Genomic DNA, 22,242 nt, shown 5'->3' with positions numbered 1-22,242 from the left:
CTGCATTTGGGGTACTGTGCCCAGTTTGGGGCTCCCCAGTACAGAATGGACACTGACATCCTTGAGTATGTTCAGTGGAGGGCTACCAAGATGGTTGGGGGGCAGCTGCAAAACCTAAGAGGAGAAGAGTGAAGAGAACTGGGTCTGTTCAGCCTTAAGAGAACAACACTACAGAGTCATTTTATTACTGTCTGTGACTCTAAGGAATAAAGAGAAGTTATAGGGAAGCTGGAGTTAGACTTCTCTCAGAAACGCAGAGAGACAGTCAACAGACACAAGTAGGAATGTGGGAAATTCTTTCCACATAAATGGAAGAAATTTTTCACCACCAGACTGGTCAAATACTGGCACACGTTCCCCAGGGATGCTTGGGCTCATCATTCTTGGACACATTCAAATCTTAACAACACCCTGAGCAGCCTGGTATTGTTGGATCTGCCCTGAGAAAGGGTTTGGATTATGGAGGTCCTATCTGAACTTAATTATTCCACGAATCATCAGCACCAGATCACTTCTGCTGCACCTTTATCTAGCAGCGTTTTCAAAACCTCCAAGCAAGGGAAAGCTACAGCATCCTGGGAAACACTCGATCTAGTGCTGCACTGGAAACTTTTCTTAATGTCCAGGCTGAACCATTCAAGCTGCAGCTGGTAGCTGTTGCACCTCGTTTTACCATCTGCCACTACGCAGAAGAGTTTGACTCCACTGCTTTTCTAAGACAACTTCAAGTAGTTGCAGGCTGTGATTAGATCTGCCTTTAGTCTCTCCTTTGCCAGACTAAATAGGCCCAGTTTTCTCAATGCTTCCTCGCAGGTCATAAGCCCTAGACCCTTAATTAGGTTAGCAGCCCTCCTCTAGACCCTCTACAAACTCTCAGCAGCCCTTTAAAACCACGGAGCCCCAAAACGGTACAGTATTCTCATGCAGACCTTATCCAGCTCTAAATACAGGGCACATGCTAAGCATGCTCTTCTAATGCAGCACAGTATGTTTTTCACCTTATTTGAGATAAAAGTCAAAAGCAAGTGCACAGAATTAATAAAAAACCACAAGCCATATAGCAAATACTGCTTTCACTGATAACAATAGCAGTCCAGCTATTTTCCATTCCTGAAATCAAGTGAAATATTTTAAATCATTCGTACTTCTCCTGATCATTTAATTTAAAACCTCAGCCTATCACCAGAATTCTGAGATGTTCATATTTGCTGAAATGAACATCAGCTTTACAAATCAACTTTATGAATCAACTTAGAAAAGAAAGTCTTTCCCATATGTCTTATAAATTGGACTCGTACTAGTTTTTGCAATCAAGCAGACAAGGGTAACTAGTGGGTCAACTTGTACCGACTTCAAAAGCTTTCAGTACGGAGAATTGGGCATTTTGTTATGCTAATTGTTCTGATTTGCTAGAAATAAACATGCCCTAAAACAGCTTAAATAAAACCTTAGAGGCAGGGAACAGTTGGCGAGCCCTGAAGGTTCTGCTACAGAGACACAACAAGTAACATCTGATGTTCCCTAGGGCACTGTGCTTGATGCTTTATTTTGCTAGTATTTTTTCAAGCTGCTGTTTTATATAAGACAATGTCAATGAGCCTTGAATCAATGCAACATGATCCTGCATTAAAAAAAGAACAAAAAACTGGCTGATATTTGTTAGTGGAACTCAGAAATCCCATGCTATAGAATTTTTCAACTAAAGGCTCAGTTTCACAGAAATGCAAACAAAAAAAAAAAAGAGAAAGTTAAAGCAATAGACGAATTTGAAGTTGCAATATGCATCTGCTGTTCCTTCTGTTTGAGCAGTAGGAGTATAGTACTTACTAGAAAGATCCTACTTGCAGAACACAGCCAACCCTTTAAATGTTCACAAAACATAAATCAAAAATAAATTGATGAGAAGTCTACATGTGCAGTGAATTGTTATTTTACAACATATCCCAATCTATGAAAGTCTCCCAGTTCAAGAAAACTCTAGTATAGCATTTCTGCGGCAAGCTGTGCCTTCACAAAGAGCCTGGCTCCAGTTCTCTTGCCCTAACAAGCTGACTCTCCAAATCCACAGGGGACTGCAAGAGGCCCTTCTGTAAGTACTGTGCACCTACAATCCTCCGACAGATTGAAAAAATTGACACGATCACTTAGTGTTGTGGCCACTCCTACCTGGCTGAACATCATCAAGGAACAGCAGTAAAGCTAAGGATCAGGGGCTTTGTTTGAACTCTTCAGGGATAATTTCCTAAAATAAATAAATTAATAAAAAACTAAACAAACAAAAAAACAACCAGAAGACCAAAAGAACCACATTTGAACCACAGATATGATTTCTTATTATTCCAAATGATGTAATCTTTTATATTAACATGGTTTTCATTAAATGCCAAGATTTCCCTGACATGAAATAAAGGAAGACAATAGCACTGTAGCACTAGCTTAAAGCTACAGTAGAACATCTACTGAACTTGAAAAGCTAGGCTCTGTTATGAGGTACTTGCTTTTCTGTAGACTTTTTTTGTTGTTGAAAGCTGTATCTTCTTCTATACTATAATTAAAATAAAGCTTCACTCTTAACAATGATTTTCACATTTTTGTTGGAAACACACACAAAAAACTGGGCTATCACACTTCAATCTGTTGATGTGACTTGCCACGGCATCTCTCCAGCTCCCCTCAAAGAAAGTCTTATTTTGGGTCAGACACTTCTCCGCTTACTTTTTCAGGCTTCTGCAGAAGCACCTGCTGCTGCCCAGAGCCTTCTAACGAGCCATTTAGAGACCAAGGAACAAAAGACTTCCCTGTATTTTCACTCCTGCCTCCATTATCAAGGCTCTCTAAGCAGGGATAAAAGTATGCGACAGCTCCCCTGCAATCTAGGTACGGACGTATCTTACAAAGTCCTGACAACAGCTGTCCCCAAAGACTGCAGCCGAGATCCAGACAAGCACTCCCCAGGACAGTCCACAAAGTTAGGAAAAGGAAATATACAGGAAGGCTAGTTTCTCTGCCACCCAATTCACCCCAAGAATGTAGTAATGTATGTTTTCTTCACCATATTAACAATAAACCAAAAGACCACCAACACAACCCACTAAACCTGGAAGATTTTGTTACTGCTAAGGATAATAGCTTACCAGCTACAGACACCTTTTTGTTATTTCTATTTCATGTTGCTGAACATGAAAGCAAAAGCAGAAAGTTACCAAAGACTTAAATGAGGTAACTCTGACACCAACTGTCCAGACAACACAAGCATAGGTAGCACTACTATTTAACAAATTTTTAAAAATGATGTTCTCATTTAGTTTCTCTGGAAGTCTGTCCTCTTGTGACTGGAGTGGCTTTTGTACAAGCTAATTTAAAGCCTTCGCAGGAAGTCCTTCAGTATACTGTGCCCTGATACATGCTAGGTCATTTTTGGAATGGGAAGAGCACTGGCGTGTTCTGGCCTTCATCTTACATCTAGAATTGTACAATCCTTCTCTCTCCCCCTCCCCCTTTCTTTTCTTTTTCCCCTCACTTTTCTTAATAGAAGCTCTAACCCATGTGGTTTCAGTTAAACCTAAAATATAGTGTCAAACAAAATTAATTATGAAGAAATTAGTGTAAAAATTTTCAAGTAGATAAGGACTTAAAAAAATCAATCCACAACAAGCAGGTGTGCTGAAAGAGCTCTGAATTGTCATATAAATAGGTAATAATAAACAGAGTTGATCAAGGATGGCTTTGAAATCAATTGTATGCAACATTTTATTTCACAATCTTGGCACAAGAAATAAGTATGCACTAATTTCATCTGCTGATAACCCAAAATTACGATGCATTGTTTGTACTGGGAAATTGGTGTATTACAAGAAACACTGTGTGACCTGAGGACTGAAGTACTAATAAAACAAAGGAACTGAATAGTACAAAGGTCATGGATATGCTACTGATAACAAGGATATCTGCAATACATAGGGAATTGATCCACTGCAAGAAGAACAAAAAGACCTAGGTTACTGCAGAAATGCAGAATGACTACAACTCACAAATAATATACAGATGAAATAAAGACAAATGGGATTCAGACAACATTTCTTGGAAAGACAGGAGCTTACTAATGTTATAGTTCAAGGCACCAGGGTAAAATATTTATAAAACGCTCATACCTGGAATAGATTTTATACACCTCCAACAATGCATTTCTTTTTGGACAAGAAGGGAAAGGAATACATGCTTCTGAAACACAATACATGCCCAAAACATATGAGCGGCATGATTACTGCAACAGAAAATGATCTTTTAAACAACATTGGCATGTGAATGCAAAATTTATTTTAAATTTCAGTCTCCTCTGAAACCTACCTTTCATCTTACAAGACTGAGTGTATAAAAATGACTAAAGATCACTGTGTGCATCACTTAGTTAAACATTTGGAAAATTAAATTAGCTGCTCCATAAAAGAGAACGGGTAAGAATGTAGAAAACTGGTTCAGGTGTATTTGAAATACATTATTTCGATTTATTTTAAGTGATTCCACGCAATGTTTAATAGGAATTTTAAATCTGCATGCACAGCACCCTTCCCAGGCTGAGATGAGAGCAATTTGCCCCACTCTACTAGTTCCTCAAATCTGTTTGGTTACCACTGTGTCGCAGCTCAGTGAAAACTTAGTAATGGGCTGCACTCACAGCTCGCCTTTGTACATTTGTATAAGACATGGCAGTCATTTTACATTCTGTAAAACATGGGTTGAAGGTCTGTACTTAAGCTGGAACTGCTAACCCACAAAGACCATTTCTTTCAAATGGGTGTTCCATTTGTTTTTAAACATTGGATCAGTTGCTACCGTTTTGTTTTGCCTATCTGGATTGAAATGAGTTCCACCTAGACATGCCCTAGATTGACATTAGCCTTCCTAGTTTGAATAATCCTTTAGAAGAAGTGTTCAAAATGTGAGGTCTTGACTAGTTATCAAGCTTATGAATTGTGAGGTAGAAGATCTGAATTCAAGTGGAACGCAGTGGAGAAAACTCATATAAAAGGGCATAATATCTCCAGATAAGGTCCAATTCCCCTGAAGTAATATCCAGGGTAAGGGCCTGACCTTAAGCACTGGCTGTCTGCTGCTACAAGCATGCAAGTGTCCTGACAGCTTTTTAGCTTTCAGAGAACAGAGAGAACCTTGTGCAGTAGAACTAAAATATAGACAGCTGTATGTGTGATTTTTTACCCATTTCTGTACATCTATATCCACAAAGACAACTAGTAAATGTTCTATTAATATTCTATTTCAATAAAACACGTTTATTCTTCAAAGTTCTTCCAAGTTTTAGAGTGATTTCTGACTCGCTGGCAAGTCTCTGCATTATATTCTCAAGGTACAGGTGATTTACAAATGAGTTTCTCTTACAGTATCTACCAGCCCAAACTAGGGTCCAGAGCCAGAAAGGCTTTCCACTAAACTGCACTAGCTCAATTAAGAGCCAGCACAACAGCATATCTGTTTGGGAAAAGAGATTTTCCAGTGAAAAATATAAGCGAATGCATCCCTTCACATGAAAGGAGACTGTAAGGTACATGTCTAAATCCTAAGGCGCTTCCAAGAGGCTGCAACAGTCGGCAATATTATTGCTAGGGGATAACAGAAACACGTATGGCAGGAATGCAGAAAGCAAAACACTATTTGTGTCAGAAATCCTTTGCCTAGTTTGTATGCAATCCAAGTTTTCTTAATTAGTAGTATGTAGAAGAAAGTGAAATAACAAGGCAAGGATGTCAAGGATGTAATCCATTCAGTCTTTACCAAGACCATATAGAGTCCAGAAGGACCTGACTTAAACCCAATTATGCAATATATCAAGTCTGATAAGTGCACTTGACTGAAGATTTCCCACAGACATTAGAACATCCAGACATGTTCACTCCTTTCAATTTTTTTTTTCTTTTTTTTTTTTTTTTCCTCTTACTGAAAGTAACAGGAAAAAGGAGGAAGTTTGTTCTGGTTTTCACTTTGTTCTGACAAAGTGGTATAGTTGTTTAAATGCTACATCACTAGAAACAAAGTGCACAACTGCTTAAAATAATCTGGGAAGTCAACAGCAATTTCAGAATATTTTACCAGATGAAGTAAACAAGTTAAAAACAAACAAACAAAAACCAAACAAACACTAAAGAGATTATTGATCTTAGATTTCCCTCTTACACTTGTCCTACATTAAACTGTATGTTAGCATTTTTCCTCTTTACACTTTCTGTTTTAGATGGTAATTCAGAAAAGTGCGAGTTGAAAGCAGCACAATAAATAAATTTGGTATAACCCCACCCACTGGCTGATTCAGGAATGTCAACTGCAGCAATACCGACTAAATCCTAAGTAAATCTTTACCATTCAATCCACTGATTAACCACTGTCAGCAAAAACTGTGCAATCACCAAGAAATCATAAATATATATATATATATATATAATACTAGTGTACTTCTTACTGGAACCTTTAGACACTGGGGTTTCCTAGCATAAGTGACTGAAGACTTGGTCAAGATTTCCTACATGCCAGGTTTCACCCACATGAATAGACATTTAAGTCACTAATGCTCTAATATAATGAAGTCTGTAATAGAACTATTTAAACACAGCCTGCTAGTACTGAATTCAACATTCACAATAAAGCACCCTAGTGTCTCTGAAGCACTTGAAAAATCATTAAGTTACGGGGCTCTTTCTTTATGGAAATGTTTATATACATTTATATGAACCAAGAAAAATAAAGTCACTGGTTAACATTCATTAGGCCATAAAGTTCTGTTACGAGAACACCATACTCGAACCAAATACCAACAGCAACAGTGCACTTTAACAAGATGTTTATTATTTGAGAGCCCAAAAAATTGGGAAATGTCTTCTGTGATCAACTATTAATACTTGGGATGCATGTTTTGCACCATCAACAACACCAAGGCCTGAAAATCAATGATTCAAAATTCCTCTGTAAATTAAAATGCGCAGGTATGAACAGGAGCGAACTAATTACATGTTAGAATTCATGAGGGGAGATCCTAGTGAGCTGAAGTTTTACAGGTATAAACTTGAGCTCAAATTCAATTCTGACAGTATCCAATGAAGCCAATTAATTTCAGATAGATTTGGCAGGGATCTCAGAAATCGGTGAACTTGTGTTTCCAATGGCACTTCTTGTTTGACCCCTCCACTCCCCCCAAAAAAGTCTTGTCCAGTTTTGGAGAAGATTTAAAAGCTAGCTGATCCAGTTTAAGTGGGAAAGTATGAATCCTAGGCTCCCAGACCAATTTTTGTTTCTCACTACTAAAAATTTAAGTGTATTAGAAGTTCAAATCCTTTTCATCATTCACTTAAATCCTGTTCCCAGCTGGGAGAACTCAAACTTTTTACTTTCCCTAAAGTTAAACATCAACTCTGACAGCTAGACAAAGCATAATTAGCAGAACATACATTTTATTTGGCTCCCTCCAGACCTAACAGTACTTATGTGTATACACATGCATACTGTCCAACTGTCTGAAAGGCAACGTAGGCAAATTCAAGTGTTCAACAGCAGTACGACAGCTCAGTTTACTTTTTTTTTTCTTAAAAAAAAAAAAGAAACAGCCTCTTACAATTTTGAATACAATATATTGTCAGGAAAAAAAATAAAAAGCTTTAAAAGCATTTTTAAAGCTATATCAGGTACAGGTCAGTATAGATATATTTTTACGATCTCAATGAAATGACACAGATATGAATAAATTGATATAAAAATGTTTTGGTACATTTAAAAAATAACAGTATCTAAAAGCTTTAAGGTTTCATTTCTTTTGACTTATTCCATAGTCATTAATTTGAAGACCACTGAAATTTGTGCAGAACACAGATAATTAGATACTATGGTGACAGAACAAACTGAGATGTCTTATGTATATGAACTTGTGTGGCTAGACATTTTCATTTGTTCCTTTACTTGCTACTAAAGCTTCGTTCCCTCCTTCTGCAAGGTAACCTTGTTAGCATACTTGAAAAAATATTAAGCTGAATATTATTAAATTAAATATCTACCTGAGAGCTTCATGAGGAGCTCAGATGCTGCCTTGACTGACATGTCCTGCCTCATCATATTTGTCTGCGGTTCTTGTGGTTTGAGTTTCTCCTCAGGGACATTGGGAGCTGAGGCTTCGGATTCGTGGCTGAACACATAGCTGGACTGAGACAAGGTTGAACTTGCAGCTTCTTCATCCTTAGGCTCATCTTTCACTTTAAACTTTGGAGTCAAGGGCTCTTTTTGATTTGCAGCTGTCAAGAGAAGGAAAAAGGTAGACTTAATGAGGTGTGTAATATAGAATCATAGAGCAGCTAGTAACAGTAAGAAACCACAACCTGAAAAATGATAGAGCAGGTACTGGAAGCAAGAATGTCAAACAGTATTCAAAGATGCTTCAAGAGGTAAACAAGCATCTGCTTCTTCCGTACCAAAGGACAGTTTTGAATCACAAAAACTATCTAACCAGAGCTCAGGAAAACATCCTACTTCTCTTTCTTCTTTTGTCCCTACTCCAACTACAAGGCATCCCACAAAATGGTTTGCATGTCTTCCATACGTTTGATGGAAGTTTATAATACCATGTCACATAAGGGCAGATTGGGCAAAGTCCATGTTCACTACTACATAGTGAATTCTTAAGAGCTTGAAAAAGAGGCAAGAGGTGAAGAGTAGAAAGATTGGAAAACTAAGAGGGGTGTACATAGATAAACTGCAAATTCCTATGTCCTAAAAGTTGGTATTAGTTAAGAAAGAGAACAAAGGGATTTTTCTTAGATAACTCTGCATTAGTAGGTGTTATTAGAGCACTGTTTCAGGTTCTATATCCAAAAAAAAAAAAAAGCAAGTATAAAATAATCCTTTCAAATACCCCACATAAGCTGCTACACAGCCTCAGAGCAGGACACAGAAACTTTGGGGCTGTTTAAAACCTGCACCCTGAACTCTGCTGTTCTTGAATAGTCTTTCAGATACTACTAGACAGCAATGGATCCTTCGTGCTACATTTAGTTGAAGGGATAAAACCAAGAACACTTCTTAAACAATACTTCCAAAACCATGCAATATAATTTCATCAACAGACTGCATGACTAACAGGAGGCTAAAGAAATCAAACTATTTTTCATCAACTTTAATTCTTTAGTTTTGACCATGAAGAGATATTTCCTGTCAGTTGTTAGAGTTTTTCTTCTCGTTCAAAATTCCACTTTAAACACACAGTAACACATGGTAGATGACTCCTTCAGTGCCCCAAAGCTTGATGAGTTTACATCGTTCTCACCTCTTTAAACCTTTGTCTTCACAAATATGAAAGATCGTCATCCCCGTTTTGTTCTCTAAGCTCTCTCACCATTTACCTCACTACCTGTCTTTCCTCTCCCAGGTATTTTCCTCCTTCCATATGACATTCACCTGTCCACCCTCATGACTCTTACAGACGAGCTCAGCCCTTGTAAGAGGGAAGCATCCCACAACACTTTTTACTGCACAGTAGGGCATTAGAAGTCAATATGCATTAACTGCTGTAGGGAGCTGTTTGTTTTACAAACACATGGCAAGAACAGTAAAAGCTGAGGAAATGGCATGCTAGAGGGACAGTAACATTCAATTGAAGGTGCAGGATACTGACAGGTCAAATCAACACAAATTCTGGGAAAGTTCACTGGCTTAAGCCCTTGGTCTACTTCCTCCTCCACTTCACTGCTTCCTACCAACTCTCTGGCTCCTCACTTTCCTGGCTTATTTCCCAAGATACTCTCCTTCTCAATCGTTCCTCCAAAATCTGACTCCTGGAACATGTGAATTCCTGCAGGCCACTGAAGTGCTCACCATCTCCCAGAGACCTCAGTCCCAAAGTATGGAGCACAATTGCCATCTTTCTTGCAAACAGTCAGTTCCATTTGCTTATGTGTTCATTTTCTTATGGTTCAGTGTCTTTTTTTTTTTTCTTTTTCCCCGAAGCAACTGTTTTACCCTGTAACACAATATTTAAATCTCTCCCATTTATGTTCCAGACTTGTTTGATCAGGCTTCTGATGATCTATATTTTTGCCCTTGTTGGTTGGGAAGCCATTACCAATGGACAAGATTAAACGAAGTGGCACAACCTGTATACACACATTCAGCCCATACATACACATTGGGACTATTCACTATTTCAGAAATGAAATCAGTTTATACATGTAGTTTTTAGTATGGACTACAAGCACTTATGAACTAAGTGCTTTTATGAACTATAAGCGCTTTTACCGGTATTAGGAATTACTTTTTCCTTTTCTAAAAAAATAGCAAAAGCAGAAATATGAAACATTAAAGTATGTTTTAATTCACCAAAATACAGATTAGACTCCCAAACCAATCAACTTTACCAAGGTACTCACAAAAAAACCCATCTGCCCTCTACATCGTCTTTCTAGCTCGATCTATTCTGGGGTTTGACCTGAGGTTGACCTTTTGGTTTTCACCAAAAAATAAAATAAAAGTCTTTCCCCCTTTAAAATAAGCCTCTCTAGCTGCTGCAGATATGAAAAAAGCCTCCACCAGGAGCAGAGTGCAACTGGTACAGAGATTTCTTCCTGAACTTTCAGAGAAAATTCTTTTGGAATGTGTTCATTTTAAGAATGCATTAATTCAAATTGTTCCAGAAAATAAAGGAAATATGAGTCTGAGCGAAGAGGTAAAGAAGACCCACTGAGAACAATCATTAACTTGTGCAGCCTGTTATGTTTCTGCCCATGAAATGAACCAAGTAGAGGAAGCATTATGGACCAGGTCAGCAGGCAACATTACCATATAAAATACAGAGGTGGTACTGAACTGACATACATAGGTCAGCGTGTTTGCAAGCTTTCACCATAGTCCACCAAAAACCATGTTAAGATCAAAGCAAAAACATCTACACACAAGTAGAACCACTGTAACTAAATTTATACAATATCATAACCTTAAGCTATGAACTTTTATTCAGAATCAGGCCCTAGTCGGCAGTGACAGCGGCCTTATGGGATCCCCTGCCACCAGAAGGGGGAGTAACACAAGGATCAGTGTGGGCACTTCTGGAAGAAATTAGCATTTATTAAACCCTCTTTAACACAGAGCCAAAATTTGGGAGGCAATCTGACCCCACCAAGGGCAGTTGTCAAGTGGTACCTCTATGCCCTTCATCCCAGGGCTATTCTCCAGCTCTGCTGAGATGAAGTCAAACTCCAGTAGCTCAGAGAACCAACAAGTCAAGGTAGGCCATGCCAGAGCTTAAACCAAGGCACACCCAAAATGATTTTGAAAGGGCATCATTCCTATCCCACCTCTGGCTCTCCCCTTCTTTCCCTAGGCCACGTTAGCCCTCCTACTTTGGCAGCTTGTGCTATGAGCCACTGCTCTCTCACACTTTGAGCCACCACCCAGGATACCAATGCAAAACCTACCCTGACAACAAACCTACCAGCATAACATTAGTCATAGTCCAAATGAGCTCTTCATGATCTGTACACTCGTTTTGTCCCTGTATGTCTGTCAGACCTCACCTATGAGAAACATAAAATGTAGTCAAGGTCCAACAACCCAGAGAAGTCTTGATGATGGGCATTTGGCAATATCATGTGAGAGGAAAAAAGAAATCCAAGACTAATGTTCTTATCTATGTAGCTGGTTCTGACTACTCTAGTCACTTTGCTTTGGACCAAACAGTCCAAAGATAGAATTAATAAACTAGGAAAGAGGTAGATATTCGTTTTGTTAACTGTCAACACATTCCTTTAACTGGCCACACTTTTCAAAAATCAAACATCTTAATCATAGACAAATCCCCAAAACCAGGTATATTTACCTCACTTTTCTTTCCCAGGAAAACAAAAACAAAATCAGACAACTACTAGGTCTGTTTCAACACTATTGCTTCAGTTAGTGGGGCTTTTGCTCTTCCTTGAAACATGTTAAAGCAGATTCCAGTGTAAATGAAACCTAAAGAGAAGGACTAATAAAAAAGGGGGGAGGTTGTCTGGTCTCTCAGATCCATACATTAAAACTATAGACAAAAAAAAGTCGTGATTTCTAACAAATGGATAATGGCCATTATGATGCATCCACTAGTTATATTAGGGAGAACAATAAACAGATCTAAGAAAAATAATTGCAAATTAGGGAAATAAAAGTTGACTTAGACGAATTAAAAACAAACAAACAAAACCCCCTAAGACTGAAAGATCTTTTTTAAAAAATGGAACTAGACAAGGACTAAAGAGAAGATGTTGAAGTCTATTAAAGTATTTTTGAACTACAGAATTATTACTCCCCAGAAGGAATAGCATCTTCTATCTACATACGAAAATAGATACACGTACATATACTTAATTTGTAGTTAACTTACATTCATCCTGAATTGCAATGAGAACAGACTGAAGGATGTGTTGCCCGCGGACTGAATCCAAAAAAAGACAGCAATTTAATTTAGAAATACACAGTGAGGGAGGGGGGGAACAACACTGAAAACCCAACCAACAGGCAGCAGTCTCTGAAGCAGGGTTGATACTTCTACATTCATTCCATTCCATTCCATATCCTGAAAAAATAAATCAAAGAAGATTGCAAATTGCCAATTTTTATCTTCCTGGAAACTGGGATCATTTGATCCATTTGGCAAAAGTAGAAGATCAAAGTTTTAACACTTTTCTCAAACTGCCAAATGCCACAAGAAGAGCCTTGGGCATCTGCCACTAATCTGAAACGCTTTGATAAGAGCTGCTAACAGCATCAGTCCACTCACCGAGGATTTCTGAATGCTCAAAATGTTTTTAGTTGAGAAAGGAAAAATGGGCTGATTGCTTCAGCCAAGTTCAGTTACAAGTTACAAACAACAAGGAGTTGGTCACCTTGTTTGTCTGAGCAAAGAACATGGGGGGGGGGGGGCGGAATCCACAACAAAAATGCCCCCACAAAAGAGGAGGCCATGACAAAAACCATCTACAGTGCGGGTCAGAAGAAGCAGTGCTGAAAATTTCTAATGCCACCATACACTGCTGCACCATGACAGAGATCCTCGACTACTGATAGAAAGATGAAAGAGAGCAGGGCACTCATGCCTGAGGGAAAAGTGAGGATAGATTCCCAAATGCATCGCAAATGGAGCTGATCTCCTTGAGACCTTTTTGATTCTCTTCAGACCCGTCATGAAAGAGAACCATAGCATGACTTCTACCTCAGGAAGAAAGAACAGTATTTTAGCCAGATCCCACTGGAGCTAGTGCATCTGAACGATGCAGCAAGCCTTCTGTTCCGGGGAGGAGCTCTGAGCCACAGTGGTTTAAAGAAGCCAAGGACCTTCAAGAGCTTCAAAAGACATTTCCCTGAAGGTGGACAACATCCTCCTGAAGGCATCTGTGGTCAATAAAGGTTCTGACGTGAGTCTTCTACTATTTTCACTCTAATAATTGAAATGCACAGGTAGGTATTGGCATTCTGCATGGAAACTACGGCTTATGTTTGAGGACACTCAAGAACTGAGTAAGGGGTACAAATGCTGCAGAAGAAGCCACTGGTCGTTTTTGCAAGAAGCATTTATACAACTGGAATCTGTTGGAGAATCTCCAGACTAAAATCCAATTGGGCTGATAAATCATGTTCAACTTATTATACACAGAGGCTGCCTACACCGTAAGTGGCCCAAAAGGAGAAATACTATTCTTCTAGCAGGACAATCCTGCTGGTCTCTCATTTCTCTTTAGTGCTTCCTGCCCTAGAGTACTGACCTGTCCAAGGGCACGTCATTTTACTTACCCTTCCTGGGAGTGCTAACTCAATTACATCTCATTTTCAAAGCCCTTTACTCTGCCCTCAGCCAAATAAACTAGTATACAGGGCTGCAAAGAAGAGGATGGGAAACTACTTATGGCTCAAGGACACTTGGCTTTAAAACACTGCTTTTTATCAAAGCAGTGGAATGGCAGAATAGATGATCATGAGAAGTATGATAGTGCCACGACTTGCCACCTCAGGGCTTCCAGAGACCACTTAAAATATATGGTCTTCCAAATTATCTTGCTTAAGTATGTTGAAACTGTGTAAGCAGTGGTCTAGAAAAGGTCGCTAATTATCTTGATCTTCTCTAAAGCTGTTTTGCATTTAAGGACCTGTAGTGGAGCAAAACGAGACACAACACTGGAGAGCGACCAGTCCTGTTACTCTCCTCTCAGAATTTTACAACATTCTAGTGCAACAGGAATGGAGGGATTTGGCAAATTGCTACAGCACCTGGAGGACCAGACATGCCCCCATACCCCAAGATGTCTGGTATACAGCCAACATCCCACCAGCTAAACAAAATTGTAACATCTGCTAAGACCATGTTCTCCTTTCTAGGTAAAAATCAAAATAACAGCAGCCTAGGTAAACTTCTGGGGAGCAGAAGAAAAGAAGGGGAACAGAGTAGGAGGAGCAAAGCAAAATTTGTTGCTTATAGGAAAGAATGATTTGGAGTATGGAAATTTCTTCTCTCTACACAGGAACAGAGAAAGAGAGATGTGCCACCAGAATGACCCTTATAGTTGTTTACGAAAATTAAACAAACAAACAAAACAAAACAAATAATCAGAGATGATTGAACTAACAATGTCCTCAATTCCTGTTTTGGATAGATCTGACAGAATGGCTCATGAGCTAGGACTTCTGCCCAGAGTAATGGTATAATCAGGGAAGCAAGAGACATCAGTCTAACTGTTCCTAAATATAAGAGTTTCTGTAGATAATAAAACAAAGTTGTAAGCACAGAGATGGTTCAGAATCATATTTATGTCTTCTTTTAAGCTGTATTGGGCTGAGTAAACAAAAAAGCAATTTGTTATATTGCATTTTAAACAACTGAATTAGAGCAGAGTCTACACTGCTTTATCTTGCTAAACTATTTCTACAAGGTATAAAATATGATGCATATGATTTTAAAAATACCAGGAAATTCCTGGATGTAAGATTAGCAGTTGCTGAAAAGGGATGAGAATGGTGGTGGCATACCAGTGGCAAAGATTTGCACGAGTTTTCATTAGCTGTGCTATTGCACTTTTTCAGTTTTATTTTAAATTAAAGGTTCATATAGATATTATGAAAATGTGATTCTGGAGAGGCACTTCAAAGAGATCTTGATGACATCAGGGGTATTTACACTGCCAGCAGCATTATGGAATTCACAGTATTTTTAAATTAAGGATATGGCTGAATAATTGCCAGCCCTGTCCGCTTACATATTCCAATTGAAAATTTACATTCTGGCATAAACTATGAATCCTAAATATAGACAGCATGGTCTTTTCTTTGGAACCTACTACACAAGTGCATCAGTTATGACAACTTAATTGGACATGCTTTTATTTTATTAAAAATAGCTGCTCGAAGAATCTTCAAGCCAACCAGTTCAGTACTGTCAATGGCAAATGCTGCAACATTTCAAGTTACTTGTGTTACCTTTAAGCAATGCAGTACTTTTCAAAAGGCAAACAGAATGGGTAAGCTAAGCGGTTACTTAGCTTATCTACTAGTATTTTGTGTGTAGCTGTCTGATGATTTACAATTTTGTTACTCCATTAATGGAATCAGCTCAGGAAACATGAATGCAAAGCCCAAGTTCTTTGGACAGTCACCAAAATCCCACGGTGGCATTACTTTCCAAAATCAAGATTTGACTCCTCACACGGCAGTGACATCAGATGTGACTTAAACTGGGAGAAACCACTGTTTCTCTTTGTTTAACATGGCCAGCCCCAAACACTCAGCATGCCTGTTATCCCTCCTTCCCCCTTTCTATATTAAAGTTTTTCCATGGAAGTAACCTGGGAAACATAAAAAGAACTTCAGAAGCAAGGCACACACAATGTCAGAAGATGAAGAGAGATGCTTTCTAGAGTAATGCACTTGGTGAACACAGAGAAGCCGGGGAAGGAGGCCAGGAATGAAGTATGCTCTACAATTACTATTTCCACACAGAATTCCTCTGAGATCAATAGTGCAAGAATCCCATTCATTTTGATGGGTTTCATTTATTTTCGAATGTTATGAAAAGTAACTGCTGCGCACAACATAGGCACAGTAATAACTTCACTAGAGCATAGTGGCCATGGTAATTTGGATTACTGTGAAAGCCATGTTTTATTACAGAAGAAAACAAGCCTTAGAAGTGGGTGGAAGGGCATCAGAATTTAAAGAGATGTGTTGTATAATGTCTACCACTGAAATCTTTAAAACAGGAAAAGCAAATACTCTGCAAATTACAATACGAATGCAGTGACAAAGAATTACTGGAGTGGGGGAACAAAACATCCTGGCAAAGCACTGATCCAGCAAAGTATTTGGGCAACTTAAAGCATACAGGTAATCCCACTGAAAATAAGAGGGGGAAGGTCTGAAGGTTAAAACAGACCCATGCTTAAATATTTTTCTAGTGTAAGGTTATATGTTAAGAGTCTTCAACTAATTTTATTTATAAACAATAATCCTTCCAAAGTTAAATAAAAATTCAGAGAATCCTTTTATATCACTGTGAATTTAAAAACATCTCCTACCTTAAGGTAAGGCCTAGAGAATGAAATCTGGAAAAGATTTCAATATTTGTTCCTATTTTCTGGTTCATGATTTGCATGCCTCTAAAAATATTTGTGGCCACTAATGTCATTGAATCATACAAAAATTAGGATTGAAGGGATCTCTGAAGGTCACCTACACCAGCGTTGCTCTACCTCTTTGAATCTAAAGACCCCCAAAGTCTTTCTGAATTAAAATTCAGAAGCCATTTTGAGCCCTATCACCTCAGTTCATTTATGAACAACTCAAAATCAGGTCCAACTTTGAACATCTGTAATTTCCCCCCCGCCTTTGTTACTCTACAGCTTGCTACTTGTTGTTCAGCTGGAGTTTCCTGTAACTGCTTCTGCTGTTGTATGGTTCACTGACCAAGACACATGTATCTAGTCCATCCTACTGCTTAATACGTGATCAACAATATCTGACAGGCAGCTATCTGTTTTTTAAAAATCTCCAGTGGTGGAGATGTCCCAGTCTCTCCTGCCAATTAGAAGTTTAAAAACCTCAACTTTGGGAAAGATTTTCCTAATGCTAGCATAAAACCTAGAGCAACAGATAAGCATGTTATTGTTTGTCCTAATCATCATGAATCAACATCAGATTATTCACCCCCCTAAACGTTTTAACGCACTAAAGGTGTATTAGTGACTCTCCTTAGTCTTCTCGATAGGTTTCACAACCTCACTCCCTTTCATGCATCCTCACTGGAAATGTTTCCTCAACCTCCAGTCAATTCTGCTGCTCTTCTCTGAAGTCCTCCCAACTGTCCATGCTCTTCATGAACCATAATGCCAAAAAAACTTGGACTTTACCAAGTCTAAGAGCAGGATCGCCTCCCCCTTCTTTGGGGTCGTTTCTCTCCTTATACATCCCAGTACAGTGACTGCCATTCTAGCAACAGTATGATGTTATTAACTCCTGTTCCTTTCCTACAGAACTGTTACCTAGCTGCTGTTCCTGGTTTTCTATTTGTGCAACTATCTGCTGAATAGCTGCACATTTCTCCCTGATCCCTTTTCAAGGCAACCCTTGTCTTTGGCCTGCAAGCTACTCTCAACATACTGTTTTCCAGCCACCTGATACCCACTTCACCTAGACTAGAGAAGTACCGCATTGCGCAATCAGAAATAATATCCAGTCAAGATTATATACATGCTTATGAAGATTTGATTTCAAAAGTGATGATAGTTAATAGCCACCAATTTGGTACCATCTTCCACCCCAGATGCAGTAGTTAAGCTTCTGCTCTGAGATGGTACTGGAGAATGCATCTCTTGGGTGTGAAGAGAGGGAAGTATGCCTCCGGGTCAGACGCTTGGAAAAAGAAGAGGCTGAAACTGCCCAGAAATGAAAACCAACAGGCCCTGAGGTTTCCCATGAAATTAGAGGCGCAGAAACTGAAACTAAGAAAGAAGAGGAGGAGCAATAAATATTGGCAAGCAAAAATAAATGTTCATTTAAGCCATCAATATTCAATAAGAATAAATGCCAAATTCTAAAAGCTTAGATATCTATCTACTGCTTCTCTCTTAGCCACAAGGCCTGTCAGAGAAGAAAATTAGATTGTTTTGACATAATTTGGTCTCGACAAATCTGTGTTGGCTGTTAAAATTGGCATATACGGTTTGAGATGTCAAAAGATTTATATCATGGAAAAGGTAAGGCCAATAATTGAAGTTCTGATGGGCCTAAGAAGAGAGTGTCATAATAAAGAAATCACTCAAAGGAACTTGGTTCAGCACAGCAAGCAGTCAAAACATACAGCTATTACTTAGCCAACTTGTTTAAAGAGAATTTCTTTTACTTATTCTCTAAATTTATGCACGTTGTGTGCAGGAAAGCACAAGCTAAATGTATATAACACAATACAAATCTCAGGAGAAAAGAAATTCTGTTCCTTTGAACATTGCTCTCCTTGTGTAGTAAACTTGGAGACTGGCAGTACATTTTCATCCAAATATGCACACATACAAAATTACAGATACATCTCACTCCCCCAGTGACTTTATAACATGTTGCTAGGTAACAGTGCATACAAGTCAGGTTTCAAGACCTTTAGCAAGTCACCATAAAATAACTGCATAGGCCTTTTGCATGAATAATGTACATTTGTATCCTTTTTCTCATGCCAATAGATCAGACACTGAAAACATGACCGGCTGCCAAACTGTAAACAGCTCCCCATCAACAGCTACATGAAAAACAACACATCAAAATGTTGCATGCTTTTTCAGCATTCAGCCCTTTCCCCCTCTCCTGCTTTCTGCTCTCGTTCTTGCTACATGCATCCTTCACAAGCACTACCATCCACAGGTCGGTACAGCCGATGCACTGAGCCACGGGGTGTACAATACAAATGTAAAAGAGACATCAGAATGACGACATATACAGGACAGCTGTCAGACATCAAAAATGGATTTCGTATAGAGTTCAAATTCAAATCTCAGTTAAACAATGTACAGACAAAACAGACTCATCTTTGCTCATTGTTTGTTGGTCATCCTGGGCAGATGAGGACAGCAAACCTTTCCACAATAAAAGGCTGCAGTTTCACCTAGGCAGGGGCATTAGGACAGAGCTACTTTCCTACTTTACCTGACAATAAAATTTACTGAAATGCAACTTACATTCTATCTAAAGGAAAAAGGTGACCAATTATTCTCTATTGAAAAGAGCATCTTCTACCTCCGAAGCCTAAAACTTGCAACACAGACTGTCTTCTCCTTGTGAAACACAAGTTCCTCCAGTGACGTTTTTCCTGACTTCTTTCTCTTTAAGAATTAAAGGCCAATTTTGAAAACATTTAGTATAGAACAAACTCCTAGCATGTCCACAGCTCTGAAATGTTCAGTCAAATCAATAAGAGAGCACATAAAATAATAGATTTTCCCTAAACACATTCTCCACTTCAGATTCACACATCTGAATATCATTCTCACAGCAATAATCTGACAATGAAAAAAGAAACCACAATAAACACGTTTTGCATTAGATATGGATTTCAATTAAAATATTTTTAAAAAAATGTTCACAACTCTCTAGGACTACAAATTTCATGTTAATAATCAAGAAATGCAATAACATTCATACTTCACAAGCATTGACTAGTTAGACATCATATGCTACTCTGAAAGGAAGGTCACCAATCACTTATTGGTACTATTTAACAGATGGTTAAAGGCAGAGAAGTTAAGAGCTGAATTTTCTAACATGCTGGGTGCTTGTGACCCTCAGTGAATTTAAACCAGAACTACAGATATTTAGCAGGCCTGAAAAAACACACGAAATGAGATTTGCCAAGGTAATTGTCAGCGAATATCAAAGCCTGGAAAACAAGTTCTCACTCCCAAACCGAGATTTTAATAATTAAACAGCAAAACCCCTCTCTTTTTTCTCTTCTCTCACTGCTTTCCCTCTTCCCTCTATCATGCACCTCTTTTCTTACCCAAAGAAACAAGAAATTACAAGTTAAGAAGTTGCAATGTTTTTCTGACTGCAATTCAATGACTTAGACCCAAGGCAAAAGGTTTCTTAGCCCATCAAAGGAGCAGCTGCCGCTGCTGGTGCTTGCTGCTCAATTACCTGACAGCTTCATAAGAAAATCTGATGCCATCTTGACAGAGATGTCTTGGCTGAATAGTGCTGATGCTGTATTGGCCACAAAGTCAGAGGATTCTTTCAGCTTTGTGTTGTTGGGGGCTCTGTCAACAGTGCTAAGAGCAAAAGGTGCAGCTGAGATGCCATTGTCATCTTTGGGCTCTTCTTTCACTAGTAAAGGTGGAACTCCTCCACTAGCCTGCCCAGCCACATCAGGCGTTTTAGATACAGATGCTGATCCCATAAGGTCAGGTCCAACTCCTTCCCTCTGTGGTCCCGAGCAGGAGTCACTATTTAGCTGTGGTGAGCCCTTCACCTCAGTTTCTGGTATTTCCTCCTTCACTTTGGATTCTGTCCTGAGGAAATGCTGATGGCAACGCATATGGAGTTTCAGGCTGAAGTGGCGGGAGGAAGTAAACGGGCATAGCTGGCATTGAAAGGTCTCACCCCTGTCTTGGTGCTGATGAACCTGGTTCAAGAGGTGAAAGATAAAAGCATGTATTAAGCAGAGCAGTTTACTAGCATTACAGAAATCTCAGCTCAACATGTCTGAGACTGCTTTTAAAAAAAAGAAAATTTAACTAATGAATGAACTCTGCATTCAGAGCACTTGGAAGGAGGTCAGGTACTATGAACAGTAGGATTCTTTCACACATAAGTCAACATAAACATCAGACTCAACTGAAAATAAAAAATCAGAAACATCTGCTTCTGTGGCATGGAAATGATGAAGTCTGCTTTGGGTAAAACAGTTCTTATGACCTGATCCTGATGACCTGTCAGTGTGCAAAAAAAGATTTCCAAGCTATAACTAGCAGCTTCCTTGATTAAAAACAAAACCAAACAAAGAAACTCCACAAGAACCTGTTTATTATATGTCCTGCTAAGTACGATCATTCTGTGCAACCTCATAAATAACAATTGTTCAGAGCAACCCAGCAAAATATCAACCTGCACAGCAATGTCCATCATCAATTTACAAACTATTAGGGTAAAGACACAACACCTGGCAATACCAATGTGCTAGTGAAGCAGTTCACTGCAAATTAATTCTCCCAGAAAATAAACAGCTCTGTTATCATAAACTACAAACAGGAGAGATGGTGTTTGACAGCTAATTCTATCAGTCAATGATTACAGTTAATCTTACTGCCCTCATATTTTGACTGTACGCTCCTTCTCATAGAGACTGCGTGCTCCTATATGACTATATAACGTCTAGCATCCCCAGGCCTAATCCTGATTATGTTTTAAAAAGAACTCTATCCATCCATCCATCTGCAATGGTTTACATATTATCTACCTGAACAGACACACTCATTAATATAAACTATGTACACACAATTATACAAGTTCTTGATTAACACAGTACTCATGAAAGGGAAGGAATAATTGAGCTCAGCATAATAATCACAGGTGTATTAAAAAGTTTTGTCTCCATAGCTTCACAAATAAATTTAAAATCTTGACAAAAGCACTCAGGGCTACTCCCTCCAGAAAGACTAGCAAATATATACGTTTGTTCCTTACTAATTGATGAACACGTGATTAAGAAAAATTGGCACCAGATTGAGCTCCACACATTCATTTTCACTTGTGACTTGAGTTGGCTGGAAACATTGCACTGAGACAGATTTTTGTTGGAAAATGGCAATTTGTTGAATGTAAAATATTTCACCTGAAACATGGAGGGGTTCGATGAACTCTTGGCAAGGCAGGCGTCACCCTACCGAGAGGCACCCTATCCCCAGCTCCCTGGGCTTGGCTCAGAAGCAGCCACCTGTGCCAGGAAATCACAGCTTGCTGCTGAAGCCTGGGAGCCCAAAAGCCAAAAAGAAATTCAGTCACAAACTCCTATCCAGCATTCCCAGCTCTACGTGCATTGCACCTGAACTCAGGTCTGCTAAAACGTGAAGCTGGTAGACCTCCCTCTTGCAGCCCTTTTTGCATTCAGTGAAAACACATTTCACCAGCTCTGCGTAACTTTTTATTCAATGGTTCTTCAAGGGCTCTGGAGATTAGGTGCTAAATAAACAGATAGCAAAAGAG

The 22,242-nt window shown here is 38.9% G+C and overlaps 1 protein-coding gene across 5 annotated transcripts in view; it reads right to left on the bottom strand.

Moving 5' to 3' along the window:
• The window catches only part of ZNF827 (zinc finger protein 827), a 107,362-nt gene that overhangs the window by 45,638 nt on the left and 39,482 nt on the right, over positions 1-22,242 (bottom strand). For all 5 annotated transcript variants that reach the window (XR_004779018.1, XM_035549126.2, XM_035549135.2 and 2 more), the window contains exons 4-5: positions 20,179-20,662; positions 8,055-8,288 (exon numbers count right to left, since the gene is read on the bottom strand). Coding sequence is in view for 4 of the 5 variants with exons in the window: in XM_035549126.2 (XP_035405019.1) it covers positions 8,055-8,288; positions 20,179-20,662 (718 nt within the window). In the remaining variant the exon portion in view is untranslated. The remainder of the gene's footprint in view (positions 1-8,054; positions 8,289-20,178; positions 20,663-22,242) is intronic.

The sequence above is a fragment of the Cygnus atratus genome, chromosome 4 (assembly GCF_013377495.2).
Source record: "Cygnus atratus isolate AKBS03 ecotype Queensland, Australia chromosome 4, CAtr_DNAZoo_HiC_assembly, whole genome shotgun sequence".
Taxonomy (NCBI): domain Eukaryota; kingdom Metazoa; phylum Chordata; class Aves; order Anseriformes; family Anatidae; genus Cygnus; species Cygnus atratus.
Note: the sequence above shows the minus strand (reverse complement) of the source record. Positions and strands in the feature narration are given on the sequence as shown.